Source organism: Tarenaya hassleriana, unplaced genomic scaffold, assembly GCF_000463585.1.
Source record: "Tarenaya hassleriana unplaced genomic scaffold, ASM46358v1 Cleome1, whole genome shotgun sequence".
NCBI lineage: Eukaryota > Viridiplantae > Streptophyta > Magnoliopsida > Brassicales > Cleomaceae > Tarenaya > Tarenaya hassleriana.
The window spans coordinates 1050820-1076556 of NW_010960187.1; the positions used below are offsets into that span (position 1 = coordinate 1050820).

At 39.4% G+C, this 25737-nt stretch overlaps 6 protein-coding genes across 10 annotated transcripts in view; 3 read left to right on the forward strand and 3 right to left on the reverse strand.

Annotated features, from left to right (window-relative positions):
* Positions 1-1464: 1464 nt before the first annotated feature.
* LOC104820599 (dirigent protein 21-like) lies at positions 1465-2303 on the reverse strand. Its single transcript, XM_010551143.2, has one exon. It carries the CDS (start codon positions 2209-2211, stop codon positions 1657-1659), a length of 555 nt encoding a protein of 184 aa, XP_010549445.1. The 5' UTR covers positions 2212-2303; the 3' UTR covers positions 1465-1656.
* Positions 2304-4520: 2217 nt separating this feature from the next.
* On the forward strand, positions 4521-8648 carry LOC104820670 (carbon catabolite repressor protein 4 homolog 2-like). 3 transcript variants are annotated; one of them, XM_010551292.2, is made up of 12 exons: positions 4521-5612; positions 5814-6203; positions 6309-6519; positions 6669-6755; positions 6843-6929; positions 7007-7093; positions 7167-7253; positions 7389-7445; positions 7538-7629; positions 7731-7845; positions 7994-8141; positions 8243-8648. In XM_010551292.2, the coding sequence occupies exons 1-12, from the start codon at positions 5455-5457 to the stop codon at positions 8422-8424; spliced, it is 1701 nt and encodes a 566-aa protein (XP_010549594.1). In that variant the 5' UTR covers positions 4521-5454; the 3' UTR covers positions 8425-8648. The 3 variants fall into 3 exon arrangements, with proteins under 3 accessions (XP_010549594.1, XP_010549554.1, XP_010549669.1); XM_010551252.2 differs by having other exon boundaries at positions 5814-6519; XM_010551367.2 differs by having other exon boundaries at positions 4521-4752; positions 5814-6519.
* Positions 8649-8823: 175 nt separating this feature from the next.
* Positions 8824-12814, forward strand: LOC104820825 (carbon catabolite repressor protein 4 homolog 1). Its single transcript, XM_010551480.1, has 11 exons — positions 8824-9391; positions 9749-10505; positions 10667-10753; positions 10856-10939; positions 11013-11099; positions 11200-11286; positions 11432-11485; positions 11582-11673; positions 11779-11893; positions 12009-12156; positions 12264-12814. The coding sequence occupies exons 1-11, from the start codon at positions 9234-9236 to the stop codon at positions 12407-12409; spliced, it is 1815 nt and encodes a 604-aa protein (XP_010549782.1). The 5' UTR covers positions 8824-9233; the 3' UTR covers positions 12410-12814.
* Positions 12815-13369: 555 nt separating this feature from the next.
* On the reverse strand, positions 13370-17664 carry LOC104820910 (DEAD-box ATP-dependent RNA helicase 37). 2 transcript variants are annotated; one of them, XM_010551598.1, is made up of 7 exons: positions 17526-17664; positions 16325-17189; positions 16139-16222; positions 15573-15815; positions 14618-14785; positions 14312-14425; positions 13370-14133 (listed from the first exon to the last, which is right to left on the reverse strand). In XM_010551598.1, the coding sequence occupies exons 2-7, from the start codon at positions 17054-17056 to the stop codon at positions 13645-13647; spliced, it is 1830 nt and encodes a 609-aa protein (XP_010549900.1). In that variant the 5' UTR covers positions 17057-17189; positions 17526-17664; the 3' UTR covers positions 13370-13644. The 2 variants fall into 2 exon arrangements, with proteins under 2 accessions (XP_010549900.1, XP_010549983.1); XM_010551681.2 differs by having other exon boundaries at positions 13645-14133; positions 16325-17075.
* A 1602-nt stretch (positions 17665-19266) lies between these two features.
* On the forward strand, positions 19267-23554 carry LOC104821037 (serine/threonine-protein phosphatase PP2A-3 catalytic subunit). 2 transcript variants are annotated; one of them, XM_010551803.1, is made up of 11 exons: positions 19267-19547; positions 20387-20443; positions 20623-20706; positions 20882-20953; positions 21325-21396; positions 21662-21702; positions 22092-22158; positions 22450-22641; positions 22744-22833; positions 22921-23028; positions 23120-23554. In XM_010551803.1, exons 1-11 carry the CDS (start codon positions 19455-19457, stop codon positions 23183-23185), a joined length of 942 nt encoding a protein of 313 aa, XP_010550105.1. In that variant the 5' UTR covers positions 19267-19454; the 3' UTR covers positions 23186-23554. The 2 variants fall into 2 exon arrangements, with proteins under 2 accessions (XP_010550105.1, XP_010550187.1); XM_010551885.1 differs by having other exon boundaries at positions 19498-19552; positions 20394-20443.
* A 1247-nt stretch (positions 23555-24801) lies between these two features.
* Positions 24802-25737, reverse strand: part of LOC104821160 (eukaryotic translation initiation factor 3 subunit C-like) — a 4014-nt gene continuing 3078 nt past the window's right edge. The window contains exon 5 of the mRNA XM_010551986.1: positions 24802-25733. Within this exon, the coding sequence (XP_010550288.1) occupies positions 25000-25733 (734 nt within the window). The 3' untranslated portion in view covers positions 24802-24999. The remainder of the gene's footprint in view (positions 25734-25737) is intronic.

Here is a 25737-nt window from a genome sequence, read left to right on the forward strand (position 1 = left end):
CCTTTCATTATATTATATGGGACCTCACAATATTCGGCTATAAGGACCAAACTTCAAGTGTGTGTGTATATACACATATATGGTGAAATATATGTATATATATATATATATATGTTTCTTATTTTAGAAGATGAGAACAGAAAAATAAGAATGTGGATGTGCCTAAAAGCTGAATAACAAATGCAAGTGGAGTATAAAGAACATGAGAAGAGCCCACGTCCACTCATCATCTTTTTTCGTGTTTACACTCCGTATATACATATATATATATATGTATATATGTATACTCTTCCTTATTCCCAATAACATATATATATGTATAAAAAGAGAATCTAAAAGTTGGAACCTCACAACTCCACAATTAACTATACTGGTTTGAATTTATAGGGTTTGGGGAATTACAAGGGATGTTGATTTTAGGATCCTCAGTAAAAAAAAATATGGAATACATATGACAATAAGAATGGATGAAGGTGGGATGATGATGATGATGATGATGATAATTGTGGTGCTTTCTTTCCTGTAAAAGACCCCGTGGTCACAAACAAAAAAAAAAAAAAAAAGAAGAAGAAGATGAATGGGCTCTTAATGTACCCCAATAAAAGTTTATATATATATATATAGCGAGACACACATATATATGCCGCAAATATACACTAACCGCATGCACAGGATTTGTATATATGTATATATGTATATATAGCTCTTCTTGGGAAGTCTTAACTCCTAAGGACAAAGCTTTCTGGTGGATTGATAATTACTGTCTGAAACTGAATGGGTTGTGTTTTTTTATGGACCACACCATATATATATAAATATATATATATATATATATATCTTTTTTTTTCCTTTTAAAAAAATTTATAAAAACTCCCCGTGATATAATAGTCATGTGTGTGTGTGTTCATAATTTTTGGGCGGATATTATATGATATCTGATATTTCTTGTTGGATGGGCTTCATAATGGGCCGAGTCTATAATGGGCTTCGACCCCATTATACAGTCGGATGTTCCGGCTGAAAATGACGTGCGTGTATAATAGAGGCAATAAAAAAATAAAATAAATAATTCACTATTATAAATAATAAATCACTATTATAATATGGTGTGTGTGTATATATATATATATCCCATTAAATCCAAAAACACATATATATATATATATATATATATAATCGAATAAGAATATTATTGAGTTTTTGAATAAAGCAAGATATATATCATGCAAATGTTAAAAAGTCTTTTCTTTATATTCACCTTAATTTCTACCTCTGTATATTATATACAACATGTTATCATATATGAAAGTTTCGATCAAATGTATTTTTGTGTGTGTATATATATATATACACACGATGTAAAATCATTATCATGATATAAAAAGATCTATACCAATAATCAACAGAATGTGATTGTAAATATCAATAATTCGTAACAGAAATAAATATTTATATCTCAATCAATGTCAGAACCACTTACGTATTGGACATAAACAGGTCACAAAAAGGGCCAAAGATTCTCTTTATGTTTTATGCTCTCTGTCTGCTCTTCCACATAACCATAAAACAGAAACCAAAAGCAATTTATTTTCATGCCACGGAACACAACATACAAAAAACATGATTACAAATCTTAATTTTAATTTAAATTTAATTTCAGTGCCAAACATAGACGTTATACTCCACCACGGCATTTCCACTGACGCGGTCGAAAGTGTAAGTCTTGGCCTGAGCGTAGCCCTTCGCGAACCGGAAAACGCCCGTACCGCCGACGATCGGCATCTCTCTCACCGCCGACAAGATAGGGTTCCGACCGAACAAGCTGACCGTACTGCCGTTGAATTTCTCTTCGGTGAACACCAGGTTAAACGCCATGAGCAGACCGAAGTCGTTCATGTCCGCGGACGCGTACATCCCTTGTGCTCTTCCCAACATCTTGGAGCCCATGGTGGGCCCCTCTGTCAAAGGGTTGTCGGCGATCACCACCATCCCGAATAAGGTGGCGGAGGAGTTCGTGCCGGCGGCCTCGGCCACTCTGACGGCGGTGGTTTTCTCGCCGGAGACGGTGTCGTGGAAGTAGAAGTGGAGGTGGGTTAGCCTTTGGAGCTTCGGGGGAGGTAATGTCCTGGAGTAAGCTTTCGATCCTTTTATGGCTATGGCGGAAAGGAGAGCGAGGAAGAGAGGAAGAAGACGAAGGTGGAGTCCGGCCATGGCGGCGATGAAGGTCGTCGTCGTTATATATGAACAAATTTGTGTAGTTTACATAAATGATGGACCGTATATTTATACACAATAATGTGAGATATGCAAGTGAACTTATGCACGTAAGTCTTTTATGATTGGGAGACATCTTTTTTTTTTTTTTGGTTAGTTGCGCCCAAATCGAAGGGTTGACATTGCCGATTAAATTTATACATTTTTTAAAATTGATTTTTTTTTTATAAAAATACGCTAATTTATTATTACGTGCCAATTAATATATGAATTTTTAAAATTAAAAAAAAAATACAGACTTTTTCCGATTCCCACTTTGAATTTGACAAAATTATCAAAAAACTACATAATAATTAACATGGTTTTTTGCTCGATGTATAGATTTTTTTAGAATTTTTGTAAATTCCGTGTTTTTTTTGAAAATCTTTATAAAATTTATGGATTTCACAAATTCCTATATTTATATAAGTTTTCACATTAAAAATAACTAAAAGATCAAATTGGAATAAATAAAATAAAATAACAGCATGAATATTTTTTTTTTATAATAAGCCACCTTGGACACTAGGATGTACAAAATTACCCTAAATTTCGAGTACATGGTCCTTATTTATTCTCAATATATCCTAAAATTTGGGTATTTGAGTAATTGGGATTATGGTAATATAAATCTGTATTACATATGCATTAGTTTTCAATTCAGGTATCTTGTTTTTTAATTTAAACTATCCTTCAATATTCAAAATTATTAGATAATTGCAATTTTTTACGTTCAACATTTGGATATGTATAAACAGGAACAGTACCACTCTTCGAATTCAAAATTCGAATAATGATTTTTCCAATCTTTTATTAAATTTCAGATATCCTAAAATTTCTTAGAATTATGAAAACACTACACATAGAGGTCGGGATGAGCATTTCGGTTTTCGTTCCAATATTTAAGTGATTAGGTTCAGAATATTATTTTTGATTTTATAAAAATTGTACAAAACTAGAATCAAATATTAATCGGTTCAGTTTTAGTATCGGTTCGGTTTGATACGGTATCGTTATATGAATATCAAATAAATATCAAACTATAAATTTAGACATATATGGATGGATAATTAAGATTTTGATTCGATACTTATACGGTTCAGTTCGAATACGGTGTATTCGGTTCTATAGAAAAAATATACCAAATTAGAACGAATGTTATTCGGTTCGGTTCGATTTCGGTTTAGATCGGATCGAAATCACATACCCGAAAGGGAGTGTCTATCCTACCCTAGAGGCTACTACATACTACAAATCCAAAGGACAACTCCTTACCATAAAAACACAAGAAGAGACATTCAAAACACAAAAGCTCACATCATGCCGGACTGCTAATACAAATAAATACAAGGCATACTACACGAAACACGAACAAGAGAAGAAAAAAATTGGATTAAATATTAATATATTCTATTATAATATAGATATAGGTGACGTTTCGAAATATTTATAAACGTAAATTTTGGAACTTTGTAGCGTTTGATTGAAATTTGAAAATGCAGGATGGTGATTGATATATATTTCTATCCGATTCGCCTAATAGTTTATGATTGTATCAACATCGAATCCCATCTAAAACATATCATTTTTAAAATCGAATTCATTTGAATTGGAAACCAATATAAACTAATTTAAAAAAAATTAAACATATATATATAGTTTTTACAAATATCGAAAAAAGAGAATGGATATAGATTTTAAAAAATAAAAACTGAATCCAGATTTGAGTTTTTAGATGTTCCAAATCCCGTTTATATTTGTCTAGTTTCTATTCGTCATAAAATACATGTGGTTCTTGTAGAATCAGCATTTTGAAATTGGGTTCGAAATTTTAGCGATTCTATTTGGGAATGATTTATTCGATATTCTAAACTTTGTACCAATTTAGTATCGTATATTATTTGGTTGGTTTTATTTATAGTTTTGGTACGGTTTAGTTTCGATTTTTGTTAACAAAATTTAAATTTTTTTAAAAATAAATTTGATTTTTTGAAAATTTTATAAAATTCGATTGCAATTGTAGAAAACTGGTTTTTATAAAAAAAAATATATCTTAGAAAATTTTGAATGATACGGTTCAAACAAATTGAAATTTTCAGTTCGAAAGAGCTCTGTTCAGAAGCGAAATGCCCACCGGTTCCTGTATTCGAAAAAAAAACTCTTAATAAAAAGGAAAATAAATAAATAAAAGTAAGCCAAATAAATAAATATTCGATTCAGAAAAAAAAGAAAATTATATATATATATAGCAAGGGTATAAACCGAGCTTCATTCATGAGTCGATCTCTCTCCACCTCGCGAGCTTGACCCTCGCCCTACCCGGAAATTTCTGATATTTTGTAATATAGGATGATTTCGAGATCAGATTCCGAATCTATAACATTCGGATTCGGAATCAAGTTCCCAAATTTTGGAGTAGGCGAGCTGACGAAGATTCTGAGAGAGAGATGGAGGCTGGAACTTCAGAGATGGATCCAGAAGCGATCCCTGTAACATTCGGTGAGATTCATCTAGAGAGATTCCATTTCTTCTTTGGCGTTTCAATCTTCCTCATGAATCTGCTGTAAATTCGTTGTGTGTTGTCGTATGTGTTCTTCAATTGCAGATTCCTTCCGATATTCAATAGTTTCTGAATTTCATCCCTTTTTTGTGTATTGTTGTTTGATGATATCTGTAACATTCCCAAAAATAAAATCTTGATTTTTGCTATCAATAAATCAGCGTCAGGGCCATGTAGTAATCGAACCAATCTCCAACAGGGGAGGCAAAATTCTTCTGACTAATGAAATATATATATATATATATATATATATTGCCATTTGATTGCCAAAGCCTATAAATTTGCATTCGTTAGTGAACTTCATCACCAAGACTTGAGAAAGAAGAAAGTTCAAATCCTCTCTCCGCAGTTTCATCTATCTTTCTTTCTTGAAGAGCAATCGATCAAAGCCTTCTTCACCGGTCAAAAGATTTCTGGGTTCTTCATCTATTCCCGTTCTTGTTCGAAATCCTAGCCTGGTTTTGGTCGATTAGTTTCGTGTTCGCTTCTAGGGCTTTCTGGTGGGTTTTTCGCGTCACGTAAATGGTGTCCGATCAATTTCTTTTGCTTTCCTCCGACAAAATACGGCCAAAAGCGTTGGGATTTCTACCTCTTTAGTGTTACAGTAGCGTAAAGATTACAGGGTCTGAGGGAAAAAAGCCATGCTTAGCGTGTTTCGATTGGAACTACCGTTGAAAACTCCCATTGCCGGCCGCGAGTTAACTCCCAAACTGCTTGTCCGTCGACCGGACAGGACCATCACCGCCGATGATGTCCCTGAGTCGGCACCTCTTGAAGGTCACTTCTTGAGGTACAGATGGTAAGTACTGTATATGGGCTAATGGCTTTCTCCGATCCTTTCATTTTTTACTGATCACCGTCGAATTTGCGTTAAGTTTGATCTGCTTTCGCGTGTTGGGTCCTTTTGTCTCTCTGGGTTTTGGCTAAAGATTGAATCTTGTTCCTTTTTCCTCCTCCGGGAAAGTGGTTGATGTGTGTTGCTCTCTGGCGTTTCTTGTAGGTATCGTGTTCATAGTTATGGGGAAGTTATATACTGTAGTGTGCATCCATCAGAACGAGCTACATCGCAGTGTCAATCCTGTTCAAAGTATAACACTCTTACTGCAATGAGCTACCATTGTTCACCGGAATGTTTCTCGAATGCGTGGTATGATTATCATCGGGTTGTGCATGAACAAGCGACGAAAGCTGCCGCCGAAAAGAAGAACGTTGACGATGAGTTACGTCGCTATCTTAGCTCAACATTTGGCAGTTTCTTCGGGTCTGTGTCAAATCCTAATCTTTCCAATGTCTCAGCCACACCAAACTACATTGGAGGGGAGAGATTGGTTGAGGTGGGGTGCTCTAGAACATACACACCTATGGATCGGGATATAGGCCACGTTTTGAGGTTCGAGTGTGCTGTGATCAATGCAGAGACGAAAAAGGCTATTGGATACCCAGATGATATATGGACTAATCATGTTATTGCACCTCCTCCATCAATTCCCCGTAGGATGATCCCCGTTGAAGGAATCGATCAAGACGATGGCCTTACATCTGCAGGATCGTTCACTCTTCTTTCGTATAATATCTTGTCTGAGTCTTCTGCCGATGGCCGCTTATACAATTACTGCCCTCCATGGGCTCTTTCTTGGCCTTACCGTAGTCAGGAGTTGTTACGGGAGATTGTCGGGTACCGTGCGGATGTAGTTTGTCTGCAAGAGGTATGGTATGCTCTTTCATCGGGCTTCTCTCTCATCCATGGATGAATCTGAAGGATATTTGTCTCGGAAACTCAAACAAAAGATTTGGTATGAAGGGAGATTCACCCTTCAAACTGTTTTTCTTTAGTTGTCATTTCGTTCTCTGGCAGGTACAAAGTGATCATTTCGACGATTTTTTCCGACCTGAACTCTATAAACATGGGTATGAAGCTCTGTACAAGAGGAGAACTGATGAGGTTGGCTTTTTGATTTGATTCTCTCCACCCTTCCCTCCTGTGATTATGTAATGGCCATGACTTGATTAATTCATGTGATAATCTTAGGTTTTCAGTGGTAATGTACATAGGAAGATTGACGGGTGTGCGACGTTTTTCCGGGCGGATAGGTTTTCGTGTGTCAGAAAATACGATGTTTGTATCAGTTCCAACTCTTCCCAGCTCTCTGTCTGTTTAGATTCTCGGCTAAAAGCCTTGATCTTTTCATCCAGGTCGAATTCAATAGAGCTGCTTGGTATTTGGCTGAGGCCGTAATCCCGAGTGACCAGAAAACAACTGCTTTGGACCGACTGGTTAAGGTAACCTCGACGACATCTGTTGGTTCGTGTAATTTTTTCAGGATAACGCATTCTGGGTGTTCTTGTTTTCCAGGATAACGTCGCTTTAATAGTTGTTTTGGAAGCGAAATTCGGTAATCAATGCACCGATGCCTCGGGCAAGCGACAGTATATATGTGTGGTGAGTTCTCTTAGGACCGTTCTCGGTACTAACGACGAGAGAAACGCTAGTACGATGTTGTTTTCTCACCTTTTGTCCATTTCGAGTGGAACATGGGGTTTTAAACGCTTTCTTTCTCGTTTGTTTCATGTTCAGGCAAACGCGCACGTAGTAAATATTGATCAAGAACTGAAGGACGTGAAGCTCTGGCAGGTTTTGTGTTTTTCCCGGCCCTGACTCTTAACATTTTCGTGAAGTCGAACCGAATTATTCACTTGCGTATTTTGATTCTCGGTCGGATTTAGGTTTTCACATTACTAAAGGGGTTGGAGAAAATAGCTTCTCATTCCGATATCCCTACCATCGTGTGTGGAGATTTGAATTCGTTCCCCGGGAGGTCTGGTTTACTTCCGATGATTACTTCGACCCGAATATGTTACGCAATCTTCTAATAAACTCACGACTATCGACCCGTGTTTTTTTAACCTCTTTTGGTAGCGCTGCTCATTATCTTCTTTCGACGGGGATGATCCACCCGTTGCACCTGGATTTCGAGGTAGATCCCCTCGGTATCTTGCATCCGAAAGACAGGCTGACCCATCAACTGCCACTGGTAATAATATTTCTCTTTTGACGGGGGTAGTAGATCTTTACAAGAATAATCCAATGTGACTTCTTTAGGGTTTCGGGTTTAGAACCCTAAACTTGTCCTCTCCTTTCCCGGAACATTGACAGTGTGAGCAATGCATTTACGCGCACAGGTGAGCGCGTACGCATCGTTTATGACTAGGGGAACGGGTCGTGGAAGCGTGATGCACAGCAGGAGAATGGATTGCCAGACGAACGAGCCTCAGTTTACTCACTGTTCGAGGGCGTTCTTAGGGACCTACGATTACATATTCTACACAGGTTTTATAGCTTTCTCTTTTGCAAGCCATTATTTTCCGGCGAGCTCTCTGTCTCCCGATATGATAACCGGAAAAAAAAAATCTCGGTTCGGGTTTTTTCAGCGGATACGTTAAGGGTGGAGGCCTTATTGGAGCTGTTGGATCTGGGCGCTGCTCTTCCTTCCTCTCAATGGCCTTCTAGCCATTTAGCACTCATGGCCGAGTTCCGCCTCTCGCCTAAGACCCGGTCGCCCGCGCCAAACGCCAAACGCCTAAGGCTAAACGCTAGTACAGAGTTGTTATAAGAGATAGGGACTAGAGCTTTGGCAATGGCGGCAGATGAGCTGTCTGTAGACATTCTTCTTGACTCATTTCTTGATCTTAGGAGATGGCGTTTTTTTTGTTCATCACAACAATTGCTTCCTTTTTTTTTTCTTCTCTTGACGAATACGATGATGTAAGAGAAGAGGATGGAACATCAGATAGTGTACAAGATTCAGAAGATTACAGTAAAGCTTTGTTATGAGAATGTTCTTATTGGTTGATTATGGATTGAAAGTATAAACCAAATGGCAAAAGCAAAAGATAATCATGGAGTTAAGCTGGTGATTAGTGATGTGCTAATGCTATGCTTGTGCATACGTACACGTATACGTATACATGTGTTTTTATATTTATACGTCTTCGTTTTTATTAAAATATCAAACTTGCATTTTCTTCCGTTGAAAAAAAAGGCCTTGTTGGTCCCTCCCTTCGTCTCTGGAAATTCTAGATTTTCCCCTTCTCGCCGAAACGATCAATCTGTCTTTTCTTTTTTTTCGGAATCTGCATCCATCCCCCGATTCGATTTCTGGGTTTTCATCTTTTTTTTTTGAGTTCGTTCACCGAGAGTCGTGGAATTTTCGGTCGGGAAATTTTGGGCAAAATCTAGGGTCTAGGGAACATTAGGGTTCATCGAGGCTGGCGAGTTTTAGGGTCAAATAAATGGCGGATTCGCCAGGTATCCGCCCCGTTTCATATGTTCTTCGGTGTGAATATACAGTTAAAGCTTTAGGATTGTGGGCTTCGGTCGTATTGCGGTATTGTGCGGATTACAGAGAGTGACGGGAAAGCAATGCTGAGCGTGATACGAGTGCATCTACCGTCGGAGATTCCCATCGTCGGCTGTGAATTAACGCCCTACGTGCTTCTCCGGCGGCCGGATAAGACCGCCACCACCGACGATGTCCCGGAATCAGCGCCACTTGAAGGTCACTTCTTGAGGTATAGATGGTAAGTTCTACAATTGACTCTCTCTCTCTCTCTTTCTCTCTAGCTTGTTCGCTCTTTCTTTCTGCTCCACTATGCTAATCTCTGATTCCGCTCCTTGTCCGAATCGATTTTCTGTTTTCGACTTGTTCGGGCAAGTGGGTTTTAGCTGAAGTTTGAGACTTATGTTTTTTTTCGTTTTCCAATTGGTGGCTTGTGTAGATATTACGACCTGAATTCAGGTCCTTTTTGTTCGTGTTACTAATTTCAGTCAGAGTTATTCGTTGCCATATGAATATGTCCGATTGGTGGCTTCATAATCTTCAAATGGGCATTTCCGTTTCTTGCTTAAGATTCAACCTTTTGGATTTCCTTGTGCAGGTTTCGTGTGCAGAGCGACAGGAAAGTTGCCATGTGCAGTGTGCATCCAACCGAGCAAGCCACACTGCAGTGTCTAGGTTGTATAAAGTCGAAGGTTCCTGTTGCTAAAAGCTACCACTGTTCCACTAAGTGCTTTTCAGACGCATGGCAGCATCACCGTCTCTTGCACGAGCGTGCAGCCAGTGCTGCTGGAGAAAATGGAAATGACGAGGAAGAGTTGTTCCGTTATAATAGCTCGGGTTCTGGAATTCTCAGCACCGGTAGTTTATCTGGGCCTGCCTCAAATGCTAATCTGACAAATGGGTCGACATCAGTTTACCCTGCTACAATCAGCCAAAGGACTGGTGGAGGGGAAGCACTTGTTGAGGTTGGACGCTCTAAAACATACGCGCCAATGGCGGATGATGTCGGCCATGTTTTGAAGTTCGAGTGTGTTGTGGTCAATGCAGAGACCAAACAGACAGTGGGACACACATGTACCATATTGACTTCGCGTGTTATTCCAGCTCCTTCACCAAGTCCTCGGAGGCTGATTCCTGTTAGTGGAGTTGATGCAATGGGGCACCTGGATTCGGATGGCCACCTTTCGTCTACGGGATCATTCACTGTTCTTTCGTATAATATATTGGCGGACACTTATGCTAGTAGCGACATATACAGTTACTGCCCTCCATGGGCTCTTTCTTGGCAGTACCGTAGACAGAACTTGTTACGGGAAATTGTAGGGTACCGTGCAGATATAGTTTGTCTACAGGAGGTATGTTAACCGTATGCCTACCTAGGATGCACTAACTTACGGTTCCTTTATGAGCTGGTCTGAAGGATAAGACAGTATATCATTTAATCAATGCACATGATTGGGTAGTTTATGTAAAATTTCTGTCTTCATTACGGTCTATTTTTCCCCTTGTCTTGCAGGTGCAGAGTGATCATTTTGAGGAGTTTTTCGGTCCTGAGCTGGACAAACATGGGTACCAGGCTCTATTTAAGAGGAAAACAAATGAGGTCTATCGTGATGCAAATTCTTGACCCCAAAACTCTTTTCCCTGTTACTTATGTTGTGAGATGATGTGCTGACGGACCTATCGATTTGCCCAACAATCTCAGGTTTTCAGTGGTAATACGAACACAATTGACGGATGTGCTACATTTTTCAGAAGAGACAGATTTTCACATGTGAAAAAATATGAGGTATGCGTTAGTTTCAACTTTCGTTAGGCCTATATATTTAGCCCCCTTGTTTAATCCAGGTCGGCTGGTCCAGGTTGAGTTTAATAAGGCTGCTCAGTCTTTGACTGAGGCTGTCATTCCTATTGCCCAGAAGAAAACTGCTTTAAATCGATTGGTTAAGGTACTTGAACTTGGTCTATTATGCAATTTCAGTATCCATGCTCATTCTCACGCTATACTTTTCTTTTATAAAACTGATCTCAGATTCTCTTGCTTTCTAGGACAATGTTGCACTGATCGTTGTTCTGGAAGCAAAATTTGGCAACAGGGCTGCTGATAATCCAGGAAAGCGCCAGCTTCTTTGTGTGGTTAGTGTCCTTTCTTCTGGTCTCTGTTCATTTGATGTAGGAGATGGTGCTCAGGACTAAACATATGTTTTCACACTTCCTCCTCTGTTTTAAAAATATCGTAACGATTGATCTTTCAATCTTTTATTTTATCTCCTGGGTGCAGGCTAACACACATGTAAATGTCCCTCAAGAACTGAAGGATGTGAAATGTTGGCAGGTCTTGTAATATCTTTCCCTCAATATTATGTTTTTTTTTTGTGTTTCAAATACTTAAGATTGTTACTGATACGTATTTGACTATTGTTCAAAATAGGTTCACACATTGTTGAAAGGACTGGAGAAAATAGCTGCCAGCGCAGATATTCCTATGCTTGTTTGTGGAGACTTCAATACTGTTCCCGGGAGGTGTGGATGATTTTCCTTTTAGTCTAGCTGGCATGAAAAATCTCGATCATATTATGGTTACGATGATTTATTTGGTTAAAACTTGGAAATTCAAATATATTCCAGTGCACCACATTCTCTTCTTGCTATGGGAAAGATTGAGCCATTGCACCCAGATTTGATGGTTGATCCTCTTGGAATTCTGCGTCCTCACACCAAGCTGACTCATCAGCTGCCATTGGTAATATCTCTTCCAACATAATATATCAAAATATGTTTTTTTTTACTTCAATATTATGGGAAAAGATAAGAGGGAGCAATGGATTGGAGAAAAAGTGACCTTGGACTCAATGCAGGTGAGTGCTTACTCGTCGTTTGCAAGGATGGGAGGCAGTCTTGTTGCAGAGCAACAAAGGAGAAGAATGGATCCTACAACAAACGAACCATTGTTTACCAACTGTACCAGGGACTTTACCGGCACACTTGATTACATACTTTACACAGGTTAACTTCACAATAAACCTTTAAGATTTCGGCCCAGAGTTCTTCTTGTCTCTTCCGTATTTCGGCCCTTTTTTGATGTGTGAAAACGTTTTCCATATTGTTTTCAGCGGACACGCTAACGGTGGAATCACTGTTGGAACTGCTGGATGAGGAGAGCTTGAGGAAGGACACAGCTCTTCCTTCTCCAGAATGGTCTTCTGATCATATAGCCCTCTTGGCTGAATTCCGCTGCATGCCTCGGACCAAACGCTGACCCAACAAGTTGCAGATAAGTTATATATACTTGGCCTAGAGGCCGGTTTTTATTAGAAGACGGGGGAAAGAATCTTATATACTGAGAGGTAAGATCACTTGGGCAGTTTGATTTTCCCCGTTGGGATGGATTTGCTTGTGATCTATACTGTATCATGGCAACTCCCTTTTCCTTATTTCTTTCACCTCATTGTAACAAGTATGGTCACGCCTTGCCTTGTTCAATTGCTTGTTTTTTTTCCCTCTGGTCTTATATAGTTCTTCCTGTACGCCGGGTAGATTTTTTTTTTTGCAGACAGGCTTATTATTGTAATATTGCAAAACCTTGAATTCCTCAAGAAAATCTCGGCGGCTGGAGGCTGTTTTTGCCCTTCTTGGATAACAAACATCCCCATTTTGGATTGCTTTCTCATGTTTCAGTTCAGTTCTTGGATTCCAAGAGTTACTTTCTTGCAGAGTTCGTGAAAAATGGTTACCAAGTTGAAAGCATCTGTAACAGATCCTGAATGATTCAATGTGTCAACTGTGACGATGTGGGCCGGTGTTAGATCAGTCCTCGCTCTCAGGGCATAGAAAAAGGGGGATCCATCCGATGATATATGCTTTGTCGGATCTCTCCCTTGTCTCGTCACCAGACAAGTCGAAGGCTCCTCTGTTCGGATCTTCCTGCCAATGCTGCAGGCTGCAGCGCCACGGAAGAAAGAAAATTGACGAAGGGCAGACCAGGAGGGCCATGGATGATCATAGGAACCCTCCCTCCTTGCGGTTTGAAGTGGAACAGAAGTAACCTAATCACAGCCCAAACATGAAGAACTTGATCGCAATTCTTCGTCTGCATCGAATTTTAATCATTTCTTCATCTGAAAACACCAACAATCACTGTAAAAAAAAAAACGCTACGGTAATCTATTCGGACAGTCTGTTTCATTGAAAGGGAAGCGAACGAAACATGGTTTCAAACTGGCAAATGACGACATGGTTAGAAGAAACCAACAAGGACAGGGCAAAAAATTTGGACCAAAATCGGAAACACCACTACTTGAAAAAAAAAAAAAAAAAAAAAAAAACCAAACCCAAAAGAAAGAGAGATATTCACCTAGCTGACATTAGATATGTATCCAACTCTGAAATCTGAAGAAGGGCAATACACGACATGCTCTCTTGGAAAATTATATTGACGAAAAGAAAGTAGATAGTTTAGGGTTAAAACCATAGAAAATTTTTTGAGAGAGAGCCTTAGTCCCAGGCGCTGCTCGCTCCTCCCGAGCCATAGCCGCCGCCACCCTGGCCCGGCCCCCCATATCCACCTCCTCCATAGTAATCTCCACCGCCACCACCACCGCCTCTACCGAAAGAGCCTTCCCTTCTGAAGTCACGGCCACCGAACCGCCCACCTGACCGCCGGTTCTTACCACCTCCGTACGAAGCCCGAGACGCGTACCGAGTGAGCCATGCGGGCACCTCCTGGTTCGCTTCTTGCATCAGATCAGCTAGCGGCCTGGCCATCGACAAGTTGTTCTCGTTGAAGAAGGCGGTTGCCAGTCCCGACTTGCCTGCTCGCCCCGTTCTTCCGATGCGGTGGACGTAGTCGTCTATGTCATTCGGTAGGTCAAAGTTCACAACGTGAGCCACGTGAGGAATGTCGAGGCCACGTGCTGCGACGTCGGTTGCAACCAGAATGGGAGTCCTCCCGCTCTTGAATGACCTCAGCGCCACTTCTCTTTCCTGGAAAATGAATAACGAGACAAGATTGACTTTGTACAGTATGTCATTTTAGTCACGCGAAAAGAAACTTAACACTCCCTATTCTAAGCAGCATTTCATATTTTTAGTTTTCACGTCTCGGGAGAGTATTCTTTGACAATATTCCACAGAGAATATCAACTTCAATTGACAAGTCAACCTGTTGTGATCTATCGCCGTGAATGGAGGTTGCTGGAAACCCATTCATGCACAGCCAGTGTTCCAATGAGTCGGCTCCCTTCTTTGTCTCCACGAAAACCAATGTCAGAGCTTGCTGTAAATTTTTTAAACAGAAGGAAGCAATCAATAGAAGGTCTAAAATACAAGTTGCTACATGACAAAAAATGATACAAATAAATTAGTAGAGAAGGATTGACATGCAAACAGACAAATGGCCAACACCTTATAAACAAAAGAGAGGCAACAAAACACTAGATTTCGAGAATCGGTGTGTGTATCACATTACCTTGTCTTGGATGCCATTCTCTCTCTGGGCATGAAGCAGGTCCATAAGGTGGCTTCTCTTGTCAGACTCATGAACAAACTCTACTCTTTGGGCAATTAAATCAGTACTTGAACCAACCCTTCCCACGGCCAAAAATATATAGTTTGATAGGAAGTCAGACGCAAGTCTCTGCACACAAACAAAATACAATACAAATATTTTGAAAAGAAAAATAATGAAATGATCTGATACTACTAGAATCAAACGTTATACTTCTGAATTTTACGCAACTATGTCAAAGAACAAACAAGACACTCATACAACAAATTGGAAAACTAAACCATTGAAGGTTCACAACAGCCTTGGGAGGGGAAATTAGTAAATAAAATTGTAATCCTATTGATGTTTATATTGTGTCGCTTATGATGCCACCATTTCATGAAAAAAGGCAAGCTTTTCACAGGTCTCAATTTTCTATCGCATCTAGTGGTAACTATAACTGCAGCATTAGCAGTTACAGCAGTCATGTAAGCAGCTATACAGCTGAAGCATCAATCACAAACAGATATGTTTTTTTCTAGAGAAGCACCAAAAAGTGTTATTTCCTACATTATTTACTAACAATTACCATATACAGGACTAATTAATGCAAACCGCTTTTTCTTTCTCCTTCAACTTGCCCAATGAACCACTACAGTTAGGAAAGGTTGCTGAACGAAGGACTAAGAGATAGAGGCACATTTAACAAACTTTAACCAAGGAAAATATGATTTGAGAATGAGTGGTCAAGAAAACTGACTTTACAAGAACAATACAAGACATGATAAAACAGATTTAAAGAGGGATATGTAAGAGCAAGAAAGGATTCGCTCGGGTATCCAGCAGATGATCAATTATTTGCATATCCAAAATTGATCTTCAGCCAGCAAAAAGACGAATGCAAAAATGAGGAGTGCCACAGACAAGCAAAACATACCTGAATCTCTCTTGGAAAAGTAGCACTGAACAACATTGTCTGCCGAACTCCACGTGGAGGCATGTCCATCTGCTCAACAATCTTTCTTATTTGTGGTTCAAAACCCATGTCCAGCATCCTATCTGCCTCATCGAGAGCTAAAAATCTAATCATCTGTAACGAGACTCTAGCTCTCTCAAGCAAATCATTTAACCGTCCAGGAGTAGCCACAAGAATATCAACTCCCCTCTCGAGCTCTCGGAGCTGTACAAGCAACAAAACAAGAAATCAGAAAATTTATGCAGGAGGGCAGATTAAACAACACATGCAATCAGGCAAGAATACCGATTTTTTTTTTTACCAAAGTTTCATATTGATGCATAGGTTGTGTTCTTGTGAAAAATTTCATCCGTTCAAATAAATCACCAAACCTTCAAGAGTAATTATACGAAAGCCGAATCATGTTTTTAAATAGCTAGCAAAACCCAAATCACTACACATTAAAGATAACAGAACTACAGGCATGTGACAATTTGCTAAAGCACAGTCTGGAAAACAAGAAGAATATAATTTTGTACACTAGAGACCTGCTGGTTAATTGGTGTTCCTCCATAGGCAACAACAACTTTCACACCGGTTTGATAGGAGAACTTTCTGGCTTCATCATGAATCTGCAGGAAAAAAATATAGAATGATATATGCCTATGTATATATTAAGAGAAGCTGCATTCAATCCCATAAAAAGAAGCTTAATATTGGACCAAAACCAAGACCTGGCATGCCAATTCTCTTGTTGGTGAGAGGATGACTGCAAGAGGGTAGACTGTACGTGAACCACGCGGTCGCTGTACATATGGCTCTTTCATAATTCCACTAATTGTGGGAAAGCAAAAGGCAGCGGTCTTCCCAGATCCAGTCTGTGCACAAGCCATCAAATCCCTCCCTGTGAGCAATATTGGGATTGCATGACGCTGCACAGGCGTTGGCTTCACATATTTGCACCTCCGAATATTTAGGTTCAGAGCCTCCCCAAGATCTATCTCAGCGAACGTATTGACAGGAGGAGGCACATTATCCCCACTTGTCTCAACTGGAATATCCTCGTAGGCATCAAAGTTAATGCCTGTATTCTCCTGCTCAGTGAACGGTTGTTCTATCTCAGCATCATCACCAAACGGATTAACTTCCCGTTCCCTACGGTCCCACCCTCCACTTCTATTGTTCCAACCACCTCCTCCTCGTCCCCCGTATCCATAGCCAGGACGCCCTGCATCTGTCCGGTAACCACCACCGGCAGCACCACCTCCAGCCCATCGAGACCCACCGGGCGGACCACCATACCCTATGCGATCATTTGCTGGCGCAGGAGGAGCAACCTGTTCAGTTGACTGCCTGTTCCGTAGATGTGGAGGAACATAAGCAGGTCGTGATGGCTGAGAATTGCGACTAGAGGACCCAGAGACCACCTTCTCTGATTCAGCAACATCTGCCCATGATGCACTCATAATTGCAATGTATCACGTCCTAAAACCAAAATAGCTTGTAACTTGCCACTAAAAAAGCAATAATCAAAACCTCGAAGATGTTCCCTTTACTTTATATCTCTTTTTTTCCCCCCAAAGATGAAGATTGAAAACCCTGGTAATACCAAACAGGTTCGAGTCAGAATAAGTACAATTCCGGAAATTGATTGCAGCTAGGTGTATCAAATGACGGAGACCCATCAAACCCGAAAAGCAGGAAACCCATATAACCTTATCAAATTCATCGACTAACTCAGACGAATCGGAAGAAAACTCGACAATCGGATACGAACAGAATCAACCTCAAAAAACGAGTAAATGCCATTAGATTTACAAACTTTTCACCTCAAAAGAAAACAACGAAATGTAAATAGCACTCAACCCTAGCTTTAACTCGGAATCGAGAAATACATCTGCGCAAATCCAGATAGAGGGGGAGAGAGAGAGAAACCTCAAAATTCGGTAGAGAGAATCGAATCGAAGAAATCAACCAAATGCAAACCCTAAATTTTTTCTTCCCTTCTGGATCGGACACAACGCGTGAAAATAGGTCTGTGCTTTTACGCAGAACGATAGAATCATAGGAAGAGATGACTTGAGATATTTATTTGACCTTGTTCCCCTTTTCTTTGTTCTCGAATCAGATTTCTTGCCGTTTTAAAATTTTATACTGCCTAACTGCGTGTCGGTTTGGCTATGTCGTACAGGATTGTATGTCGGCGTGTCGTTGGGCACCTGACTTGTTATACGACATTTATGCCAAATAAATATACAGAACTTATGCTTAAAAAAAGCTTGCATTATACTATCATTTATAACTCCCTCAATAAATTCCGGTTACATTTAATATATACTTTATATAATATACGATAGTAATAACTCGAGGAGATTTTGTTATCCAATGCACACATACAAATAAAATTTTATCAATTTATTATATATAAAAAAAATGGTCAGTCAAAAATAATAATTGAAAAACAGATATGGCATCTTATTTAGACATTTGCGATCAAGAATCATTGAGAGAAATAAAAGGAGCTTTATTGGAAACAAAAAAAATGGACCATAATGAGATTCCGATAGTCTTCCATCAAAAGAGTGGTAACTAATGAGACACGGAATACGAAAAATAGAATATTTTAAAATCGTTATTATTATGAATTTAATATTTTAAAAATTGTTAAAATTTAGTAGATGGTACACATATATAAAAATATTTATTTATCTAGATTTTTTATAATTTTAAATATCTGTATACAGTTAAAAGTAAAATATGTAGTGGCTGTTTAACAAGAACAAAATATGTAGTGGCTGAGTTACAAGGAATTGTGGTACGTTCGTTATTTAGCATCGGCCACATCCCAAACTATAAAATGTTACCTCGAATTAGGGGTGGACATTTGTTTCATTAAAATCGAATCATACCAAACCAAAAAATACGATTTCGTTATCGTATCCAACTGTCCGAAATTTGTAAACGATAACTTTTTTTTATAAAACTTATTTTTTTCGAAATATCGAATCAAATCGGATTTTAAACAACTTGAAAAACCGAATATTTCTTAAAAAATCTAAAATTGTTTTAATATAAACCAAAATCGAATCGAATCGAATGGAACAGAAGTGGATGAGTCGGATCCTGCACTCCCGTACAAAATTTCATTTCAATTATAATTTTATAAAATTTTAATGAAAAATGTAACCTATCATGTGTACCCCTCATTCTTTTTTTTAAATTGTTTTTATTATTTACTTTCACTAATTATTTTTTCGCCATTCAGAATTGAATATGATATAATAATTTATTGGTACATATTTTGATAGAAGTAAACAGAATCATTGCCGAACCAAACCAAACTCGAATCAAATAGCAAATGGCCATCCCTCATAAGAATACGGAGACTGAATTATGAAAAAGGAATTTCCGTATGATTATTTTAGTGAAATTGATTACGAAATGTATGTCATCGACAATAAATAAGAAAGTAATTACAGAACATCAGAATTATCATACGTGGCTCAACATGGTCGTGACTCGCGATGTGGAGTTAGGATGATTGTCCGTAAATAAAAATAATATTCTTTGCCTATTTTACCCCAGCGAGATTGGACTGTATAACTCAGGTTCTAAGGGTATTTAGGTCATTTAGTTGAAACTGCTCGGAGACTACAAACTCACTCGCCCGTGTCGTCACGCGCTCTCCGTTTCGATCCTCTTTCACTGCACACAAAGCGAGAGAGAGAGAGTGGAAAAGCGAGGAATACGCAGAATCCATCCAATTTAGGGTTAGGGCAATCCCTAATCTGGAAACCTGGTACCGGTTTCTGATCTGTTTTCCGGATCGGGAGAGACGAAGAGGACGAACAAGAGGTAGAGAGAATGGGCGCGAATTCGCTTCCGACCGACTCAACTCTCGATCTCGATGAGCAGATCTCGCAGCTCATGCAGTGCAAGCCCCTCTCGGAGCAACAGGTGCTGCCGATTTCTCCTCAGTTGATAGTTTCCATTTGCCCTATCTCCTTCTCTGTTCTTAATCGGATCCGGATTTTAGTTTTTTGGTGTGAACTTTGGTGGTATTGGTCTTTGGATCTCCTGTTATGTTCGAATCGGAGGGTGGTTTTATCTTTTGAGGTATCTTCGAGTATGTGATTATTGGATTTGATTTTTAGGTTTCTGATCAACCAAATGAATATCTTCCGGAAATGGTATATCTCTTCGTATGTGTATTCTCGTGGGTATTCATTATCTTCGTAGTTTTACTGGTCAAGAAAAATGCGTTTTGAGTGTACGGTTTTAGGTGAAATTTGGCTGCATCGTCCTCTGAATTTGAAGGTATTAACTGGGCATCTAAGTTCCCATTTTTATGTGTCTGATAATGTAGGTTCGTCTGATTACCGGGTTCCTGGTGGTTTTCCTTTAGATTTTAGGTCATGAAGCTGGTGATTGTATCAATGTAGATAAGATTTCGTTCTTCTTGTATCTAGTTAACTGCATCTGTGGACATTCAATTAGGGATAAAGTTAAGGAAATTGAAGAAAAAACAATTCTTACTCGTGTGAGAGAAGTTGCAACTCATAAATACCTTATGGGGCTGATATTGAGTGAAACCGGATCAGAATCTGTTGAAGGTGGCCTTTTCGTAACTGATTTTTGCCCTTGTTGCTGCTTGTGTCGAGTTGGTCCCTCTACTATTAATGTTTTCAAGTTTTGTTTGTTAGAGTAATTATCACTGCTGGTCTCTCTTATCTCTTTAGGAGTAAAAGAGGTGAAAGGCGAAATCGTGATCTGCGGTATTATTTTGTTTTCCTTAGGTTAGAGCTTTATGCGAGAAAGCCAAGGAGATCTTGATGGAAGAAAGCAACGTTCAGGCCAGTTCTTGATCTCTCATCTCTTTGAATTTGGCAGGTTTGCCTGTTAGAATTTTTCATCTATCTTGGGGATTATATTTGACTTGTGTTAGATTGTGCAATTAGCTGCATGCAACCTGTGAAATGCCCTTATTGTTTGGTTCGAGGAGAATTATTCATTTTTATTTTCCTGCATGCAGCCTGTGAAAAGCCCTGTAACAATATGTGGAGACATTCATGGACAGTTCCACGATCTTGCAGAGCTTTTCCGTATAGGTGGAAAGGTAATTACTTTAGATGCACGATCATACATAAGGACTACTGTAGACCCTTTTCTCTGGGGTTTTAATTTAAATTGTTACTAAAAATTCTTTTCTGTTGCCGTTTTATGTTTTATGTTCACTTGTAAATAACTAACCCCATGTAATCTGATGATTGTACATTTGCTCGTTTTGGCAGTGCCCAGATACCAATTATCTGTTCATGGGAGACTACGTGGACCGTGGATATTATTCGGTTGAAACTGTTACGGTAAGAAGCTTTGTATATACCATCTTATGCCATCTTTGTTCGTTGAGGCATTTTGTCGTTTGAAACTGGAGAGGTCTCTCTCTTGTCATGCTATGCTATTAAATATATTGTTTACATACTGGATTTCTTCTATCTACTTTATTTCAGTAACATTTTAGATTTTAGGATGGTATTTTTCTTTCTTTTTTTCTTTTTGGCTGAAATAATGTATCTTCCTTTTGCATACGGGCAAATATGTTTTAAATATTCATATTTATGAAGCATACTAATTGGATCTAGAGTTTTTTTTATATATTTATACATTTGCTTACCGTTCTGGGTTATGATATGGAGTTATTTGTAACTCTCGTCCTCTTTTCTTCCCTTTCCAGCTGTTGGTGGCCCTGAAAGTACGGTATCCTCAGCGAATTACTATTCTAAGAGGAAACCATGAAAGTCGGCAGGTATACTAATTGTGTTAAGTTTTCATCCCTTGTTTCTGCTTGTACATTCACCTTCTGAGTTTAAGTACTATACTGGGATAGTTCACTATGTTTCCACACTTCAAGATCTTGGGTGCATAAATTTGTATGTGAGCCATTGCATTATTCATTATTATTATTTTTTTATACTTGTTCATGTTGTCGATTGGGATATTCATTTAGTTTATTGGCTTATTTTATATCATGTTATGTCTGACATGAGCAATGTTTTTCTTCCCTCTCGCAGATCACTCAGGTTTATGGATTCTATGACGAATGTCTGCGGAAGTGAGTCTTCTGGCAAACATCTTTATTCTGTATAAGCTGTTATTAGCCCACCTCATTCATATCCAGGACCCTTCTAGTTCATAGGATATCATTTACACTTGTCTTCTTTGTTGTTGTTGCTGCTGCTGCTAGTCATGTCTGTTGTTAGTTTGCAGAGCTGCTGTTTATTTATTTTTTAATTACTGTTTATTTGCATTGATCCTTCAGGCATATAATTGGTTGCTCCTTAGAATAAGTAATGTGATTTTATTTACATAATTATAGCCTTTCAGCATCTGTTTTTAAATGCATCTGATCACCATGTATTGCACCTTTACACTAGCAGGAAAGTCAAGTTATTTGGGTTATGACTATCGCAACATGTTTAACAAAATTTCTTCTACTTGCAGGTATGGCAACGCCAATGTATGGAAAATCTTCACAGACCTCTTTGACTATTTCCCACTGACAGCCTTGGTTAGTGCTTATTTCATCACCTTGTACTCGTTTCCTCTTTTGAAGTTAGTGTCCACAGGAAGAGTATGATCCTGTAGTCATCTCTGTCCATATGTATCTAGATTGTGAAAAGGCAGTGTGTTGCTGTTTGTTCCATTCCGTATGCGGTGATGCATCTGTTAGTTCACAGCAATTACACTGGAGAAGAGAAATTTTTATTCTTTTTTACCAATTATTTGTCGCACTGATGCCAATTTTACCACCACCAAGCCATGATTTTATGCGTCTCATGTCAATATTTCCTCTTTGCAGGTTGAATCCGAAATATTCTGTCTTCATGGTGGTTTGTCCCCATCTATTGAAACCCTTGACAACATAAGGAATTTTGACAGAGTGCAAGAAGTTCCGCACGAAGGACCTATGTGTGATTTGTTATGGTCTGACCCCGATGACAGATGTGGTTGGGGTATCTCACCTCGTGGTGCTGGATATACTTTTGGTCAGGTAAATTACAAATTCTATTGTTTGGAGATTGTCCTGAATCTGTTATTTTCCTCCTGCAAAGTGACTGATTATCTATTTTTTTTTTCAAATCTGTTTCCACAGGACATATCTGAACAGTTCAATCACACTAACAATTTAAAACTTATCGCCCGAGCCCATCAGCTGGTTATGGATGGATTCAACTGGGCACACGTAATACAATCGAACTTTTCATTCTTGCTTTGATTAGTCAGTCAGTCTAAAGATTCTTCGCTGATTACATTTTTTTTCCGTTGATAGGAGCAAAAGGTGGTAACTATTTTTAGTGCACCAAACTATTGCTACCGATGTGGAAACATGGCCTCGATTCTTGAGGTCGATGACTGCAGGGGCCACACGTTCATTCAGGTATCTGACCACTTATGTAAAATGTGATTTGCTCGAACACGTGTTCCGTTAACTCTGGTAACAAAACGACTTATCGGTGATGATGCAACAGTTTGAACCAGCACCGAGGAGAGGAGAACCCGATGTCACCCGAAGGACACCCGACTACTTCCTGTGATCCCCACAAAAAAGCTCGGATCACAAGCCACAATGTCTTCTTACGCGTATCTTTCTGTCTGGTGGTATGGTATTTTACTCCAAAGAAATCAGCCTTATTCCCCTTTGGGTCCCTACGCTTTGTGTTTCGGTTGCTACTTTTTTTTTTATAAAAAAAATTAGATTTAGCATCCCCCACCTTTCGGAATAGTGTATTATATGCGAAGAAGATACTCTTCCTTTGCCCTATTTTAGGCCAACCCCTCGAGGAGAAGAAATGTTTGGGAGAGAGCTCAGATGAATGAAAATACCCCCACCCATGAGATTGTTTGGCTACTGATATTTGGTCAGATTTGTGTTTTTTTATATAAAAAAAACATTATTTACTTCATGTGAGATATTATAATTCTAATTTTCACGTATTTTCCTTCATCTCTTGTCCCTTTGTTCGGTTAATTTTTTTTTGCAGTTCATCGAGAATTGTGAGAATTAGATGGTGTCTTGGGTTTACCATTTGTCATGTAGGAAGAGGCCAAGGAACAAAATCGAATCTTTGGCTTTGTCTGTTGCAAGTGCTTTGGTCTTATTTTCCACGTGTCTTGTCTTAGTTCGCTAGGGGTGTCGTCGGTATCTTTCCACGTCTTCTTCCGGTTAGGGTTGTCATAGTTCGGGTATCCGAGTTTTTCGGGATATTCGATTTCGTTCTTGCCTCTCTTGGGTTTCTCGGTACTTGAGTGTCCGTTGACTGTGGCTTGGGTTTGGATATTCGCGGGGCATCCGGTGAGATGACCGGCAAGGCGAGGTGAGAGTCAAGGAAAGGCTCACTTGGTCCGAGGGGCATGCGGGTCAAGGCGAAGGCAAAGGCCAGCGGATAGAGACGAGACGAGGCGAGGTGAGAACAAACCGAAATTGCGAAATTGCCCCCTCCCCTTTAATCCTCTCGAAAATTGAAACCCTAATGTCCATTTGTCGACCTTCATGATTTTTTTTTTATATCGCAAAGTCGCCCACTCGATCTCATCTCGACCAAGTATCCGAATTTTAATTACTTTCCTATCCATAAAGCCTCCATTTTTTGTTCTCCTGAATTCAATTCAGCTATAGATTTGTTCATATATGTAGTGCACCGCAGTTGTTCAGTTATGAGTGATTGACAACGCGTTTCAATACAGTGCCTGAAGATAAGTTTATAAATAATTTATAAACTTATAGATCGCTAGATGTTTGATTACCTGAGTACGAGTCTTTTGTATACCACTTGCTAAGGGATCCCAATTTTGTTTTCGAACGAAAACTATTTGTAAAGTCATTTTATAGTTAATAGATTCACATTTCCATAAAAAAACAAACGTTTATAAATAATTTTATATGATATACAAACAGTATTCTCATCAGCTTTGGACCGTTCCTCCTGCATTTTTCCTTTTGTTGTACTTCGTTAACGTCTACCTATTCTGCTCGGGTCTCTTTTTTATTTAACTATTATATATTATATTTATGTTTTTCAAAGTTTTAACAAACTTCACGAAAAGGTTCTAAAAATCAAAACCTTATATACGATTATTTAAAATGCAACAGATGGGAAACGCATGCTTTTAGATTATATATATATATATATATATAATATCGGAACATCCCTCGGAAGAAGAAGACCCACATATAGTCTCTCGTTTTATGTTCATAAGCAAAAACAAGAAGCTCAACAATTCGTACGACAGGAAAATACCACTCTTGAGATTAATTCAAAAAGCAACAAACAAAGGTTGAACAAAACAGAAGCAAAACAGGTTTTTCTCTTTTAGGTTTCTTCTCTTCCGGTCGGGTTCAGTATCTGTCTTAAGCACGAATCCCTCGGTTGAGACTTACCATACGGCTTGAGCCATCCATCTGCATACTCCTGTTCCCTGAGCCGCCGCCTCTTCGGTTCTGTCCGCTCCAGTCCCTGCCGCTCTGGTGACCAATTGCAGACATCCTCCCTCCACCGTACCCAGATCTGCCTCCCTGTCTTCCTTGCGTGTAAGACATGTTGTCTTGCCACTTCCCGCTGAGACCTCCTCCCGCGGCTGCAGCCGCATAGTCCTGGATATTGTCCCGTCTCCTCGTGTTCAGGTCAAGACCACCACCGCCTGTCCTCGACTCCATTGCCCTCTCGTTGCTCTCTGCGAGAATCGAGAGTTTCTCGGTTAACTGGAAGGCTAAGGTCTGTAACCTGTTCTGCTGCACGTCGTGGAAGACAACACATCGGCTCGGCTGGTCCCAGCTGGCATGTAGCTCCTCGTTGATCATCATCTTGCTCACGACGCTGTGGGCTTGGGATTCGGATAGATCAAACATCTTGGCGAGATGGTCAAGGCTCAGGGACTCATACGAGGTCGAGTATGTGAACAGGTAAGTCCTTAAGGCCTCTTCTTTGATCCTGGCCTTGACCATATCAAGGACGGTTTCCCGGTTCTTGAGCAATCTCCAGACATCGAGAGAGTTTAAAACGTCAAAGGCCTTTTGGAAGTCTCCTCGGGTGAGAGCCCGAGTGGCTGGCCTAACATGGTCACGTACGTTCTCGGGGGGGCCGGGGGA

What these genes read in the sequence shown, in the direction of transcription:
- LOC104820599 (XM_010551143.2), bottom strand. Translation starts at nt 2,211, where the DNA reads ATGGCCGGACTCCACCTTCGTCTTCTTCCTCTCTTCCTCGCTCTCCTT.
- LOC104820670 (XM_010551252.2), top strand. Translation starts at nt 5,455, where the DNA reads ATGCTTAGCGTGTTTCGATTGGAACTACCGTTGAAAACTCCCATTGCC. An exon ending in ATGTAGTTTGTCTGCAAGAG is followed by an intron (nt 6,520 to 6,668) that starts GTATGGTATGCT and finishes GTTCTCTGGCAG; the next exon opens with GTACAAAGTGATCATTTCGA. An exon ending in ACAAGAGGAGAACTGATGAG is followed by an intron (nt 6,756 to 6,842) that starts GTTGGCTTTTTG and finishes TGATAATCTTAG; the next exon opens with GTTTTCAGTGGTAATGTACA.
- LOC104820825 (XM_010551480.1), top strand. Translation starts at nt 9,234, where the DNA reads ATGCTGAGCGTGATACGAGTGCATCTACCGTCGGAGATTCCCATCGTC. An exon ending in AGCGCCAGCTTCTTTGTGTG is followed by an intron (nt 11,287 to 11,431) that starts GTTAGTGTCCTT and finishes TCCTGGGTGCAG; the next exon opens with GCTAACACACATGTAAATGT. An exon ending in TGATTACATACTTTACACAG is followed by an intron (nt 12,157 to 12,263) that starts GTTAACTTCACA and finishes TATTGTTTTCAG; the next exon opens with CGGACACGCTAACGGTGGAA.
- LOC104820910 (XM_010551598.1), bottom strand. Translation starts at nt 17,056, where the DNA reads ATGAGTGCATCATGGGCAGATGTTGCTGAATCAGAGAAGGTGGTCTCT. An exon ending in GAACACCAATTAACCAGCAG is followed by an intron (nt 15,816 to 16,138) that starts GTCTCTAGTGTA and finishes TTGCTTGTACAG; the next exon opens with CTCCGAGAGCTCGAGAGGGG. An exon ending in AGAATGGCATCCAAGACAAG is followed by an intron (nt 14,426 to 14,617) that starts GTAATGTGATAC and finishes AAAAATTTACAG; the next exon opens with CAAGCTCTGACATTGGTTTT.
- LOC104821037 (XM_010551803.1), top strand. Translation starts at nt 19,455, where the DNA reads ATGGGCGCGAATTCGCTTCCGACCGACTCAACTCTCGATCTCGATGAG. An exon ending in GAAACCATGAAAGTCGGCAG is followed by an intron (nt 21,397 to 21,661) that starts GTATACTAATTG and finishes TCCCTCTCGCAG; the next exon opens with ATCACTCAGGTTTATGGATT. An exon ending in ATGGATTCAACTGGGCACAC is followed by an intron (nt 22,834 to 22,920) that starts GTAATACAATCG and finishes TTCCGTTGATAG; the next exon opens with GAGCAAAAGGTGGTAACTAT.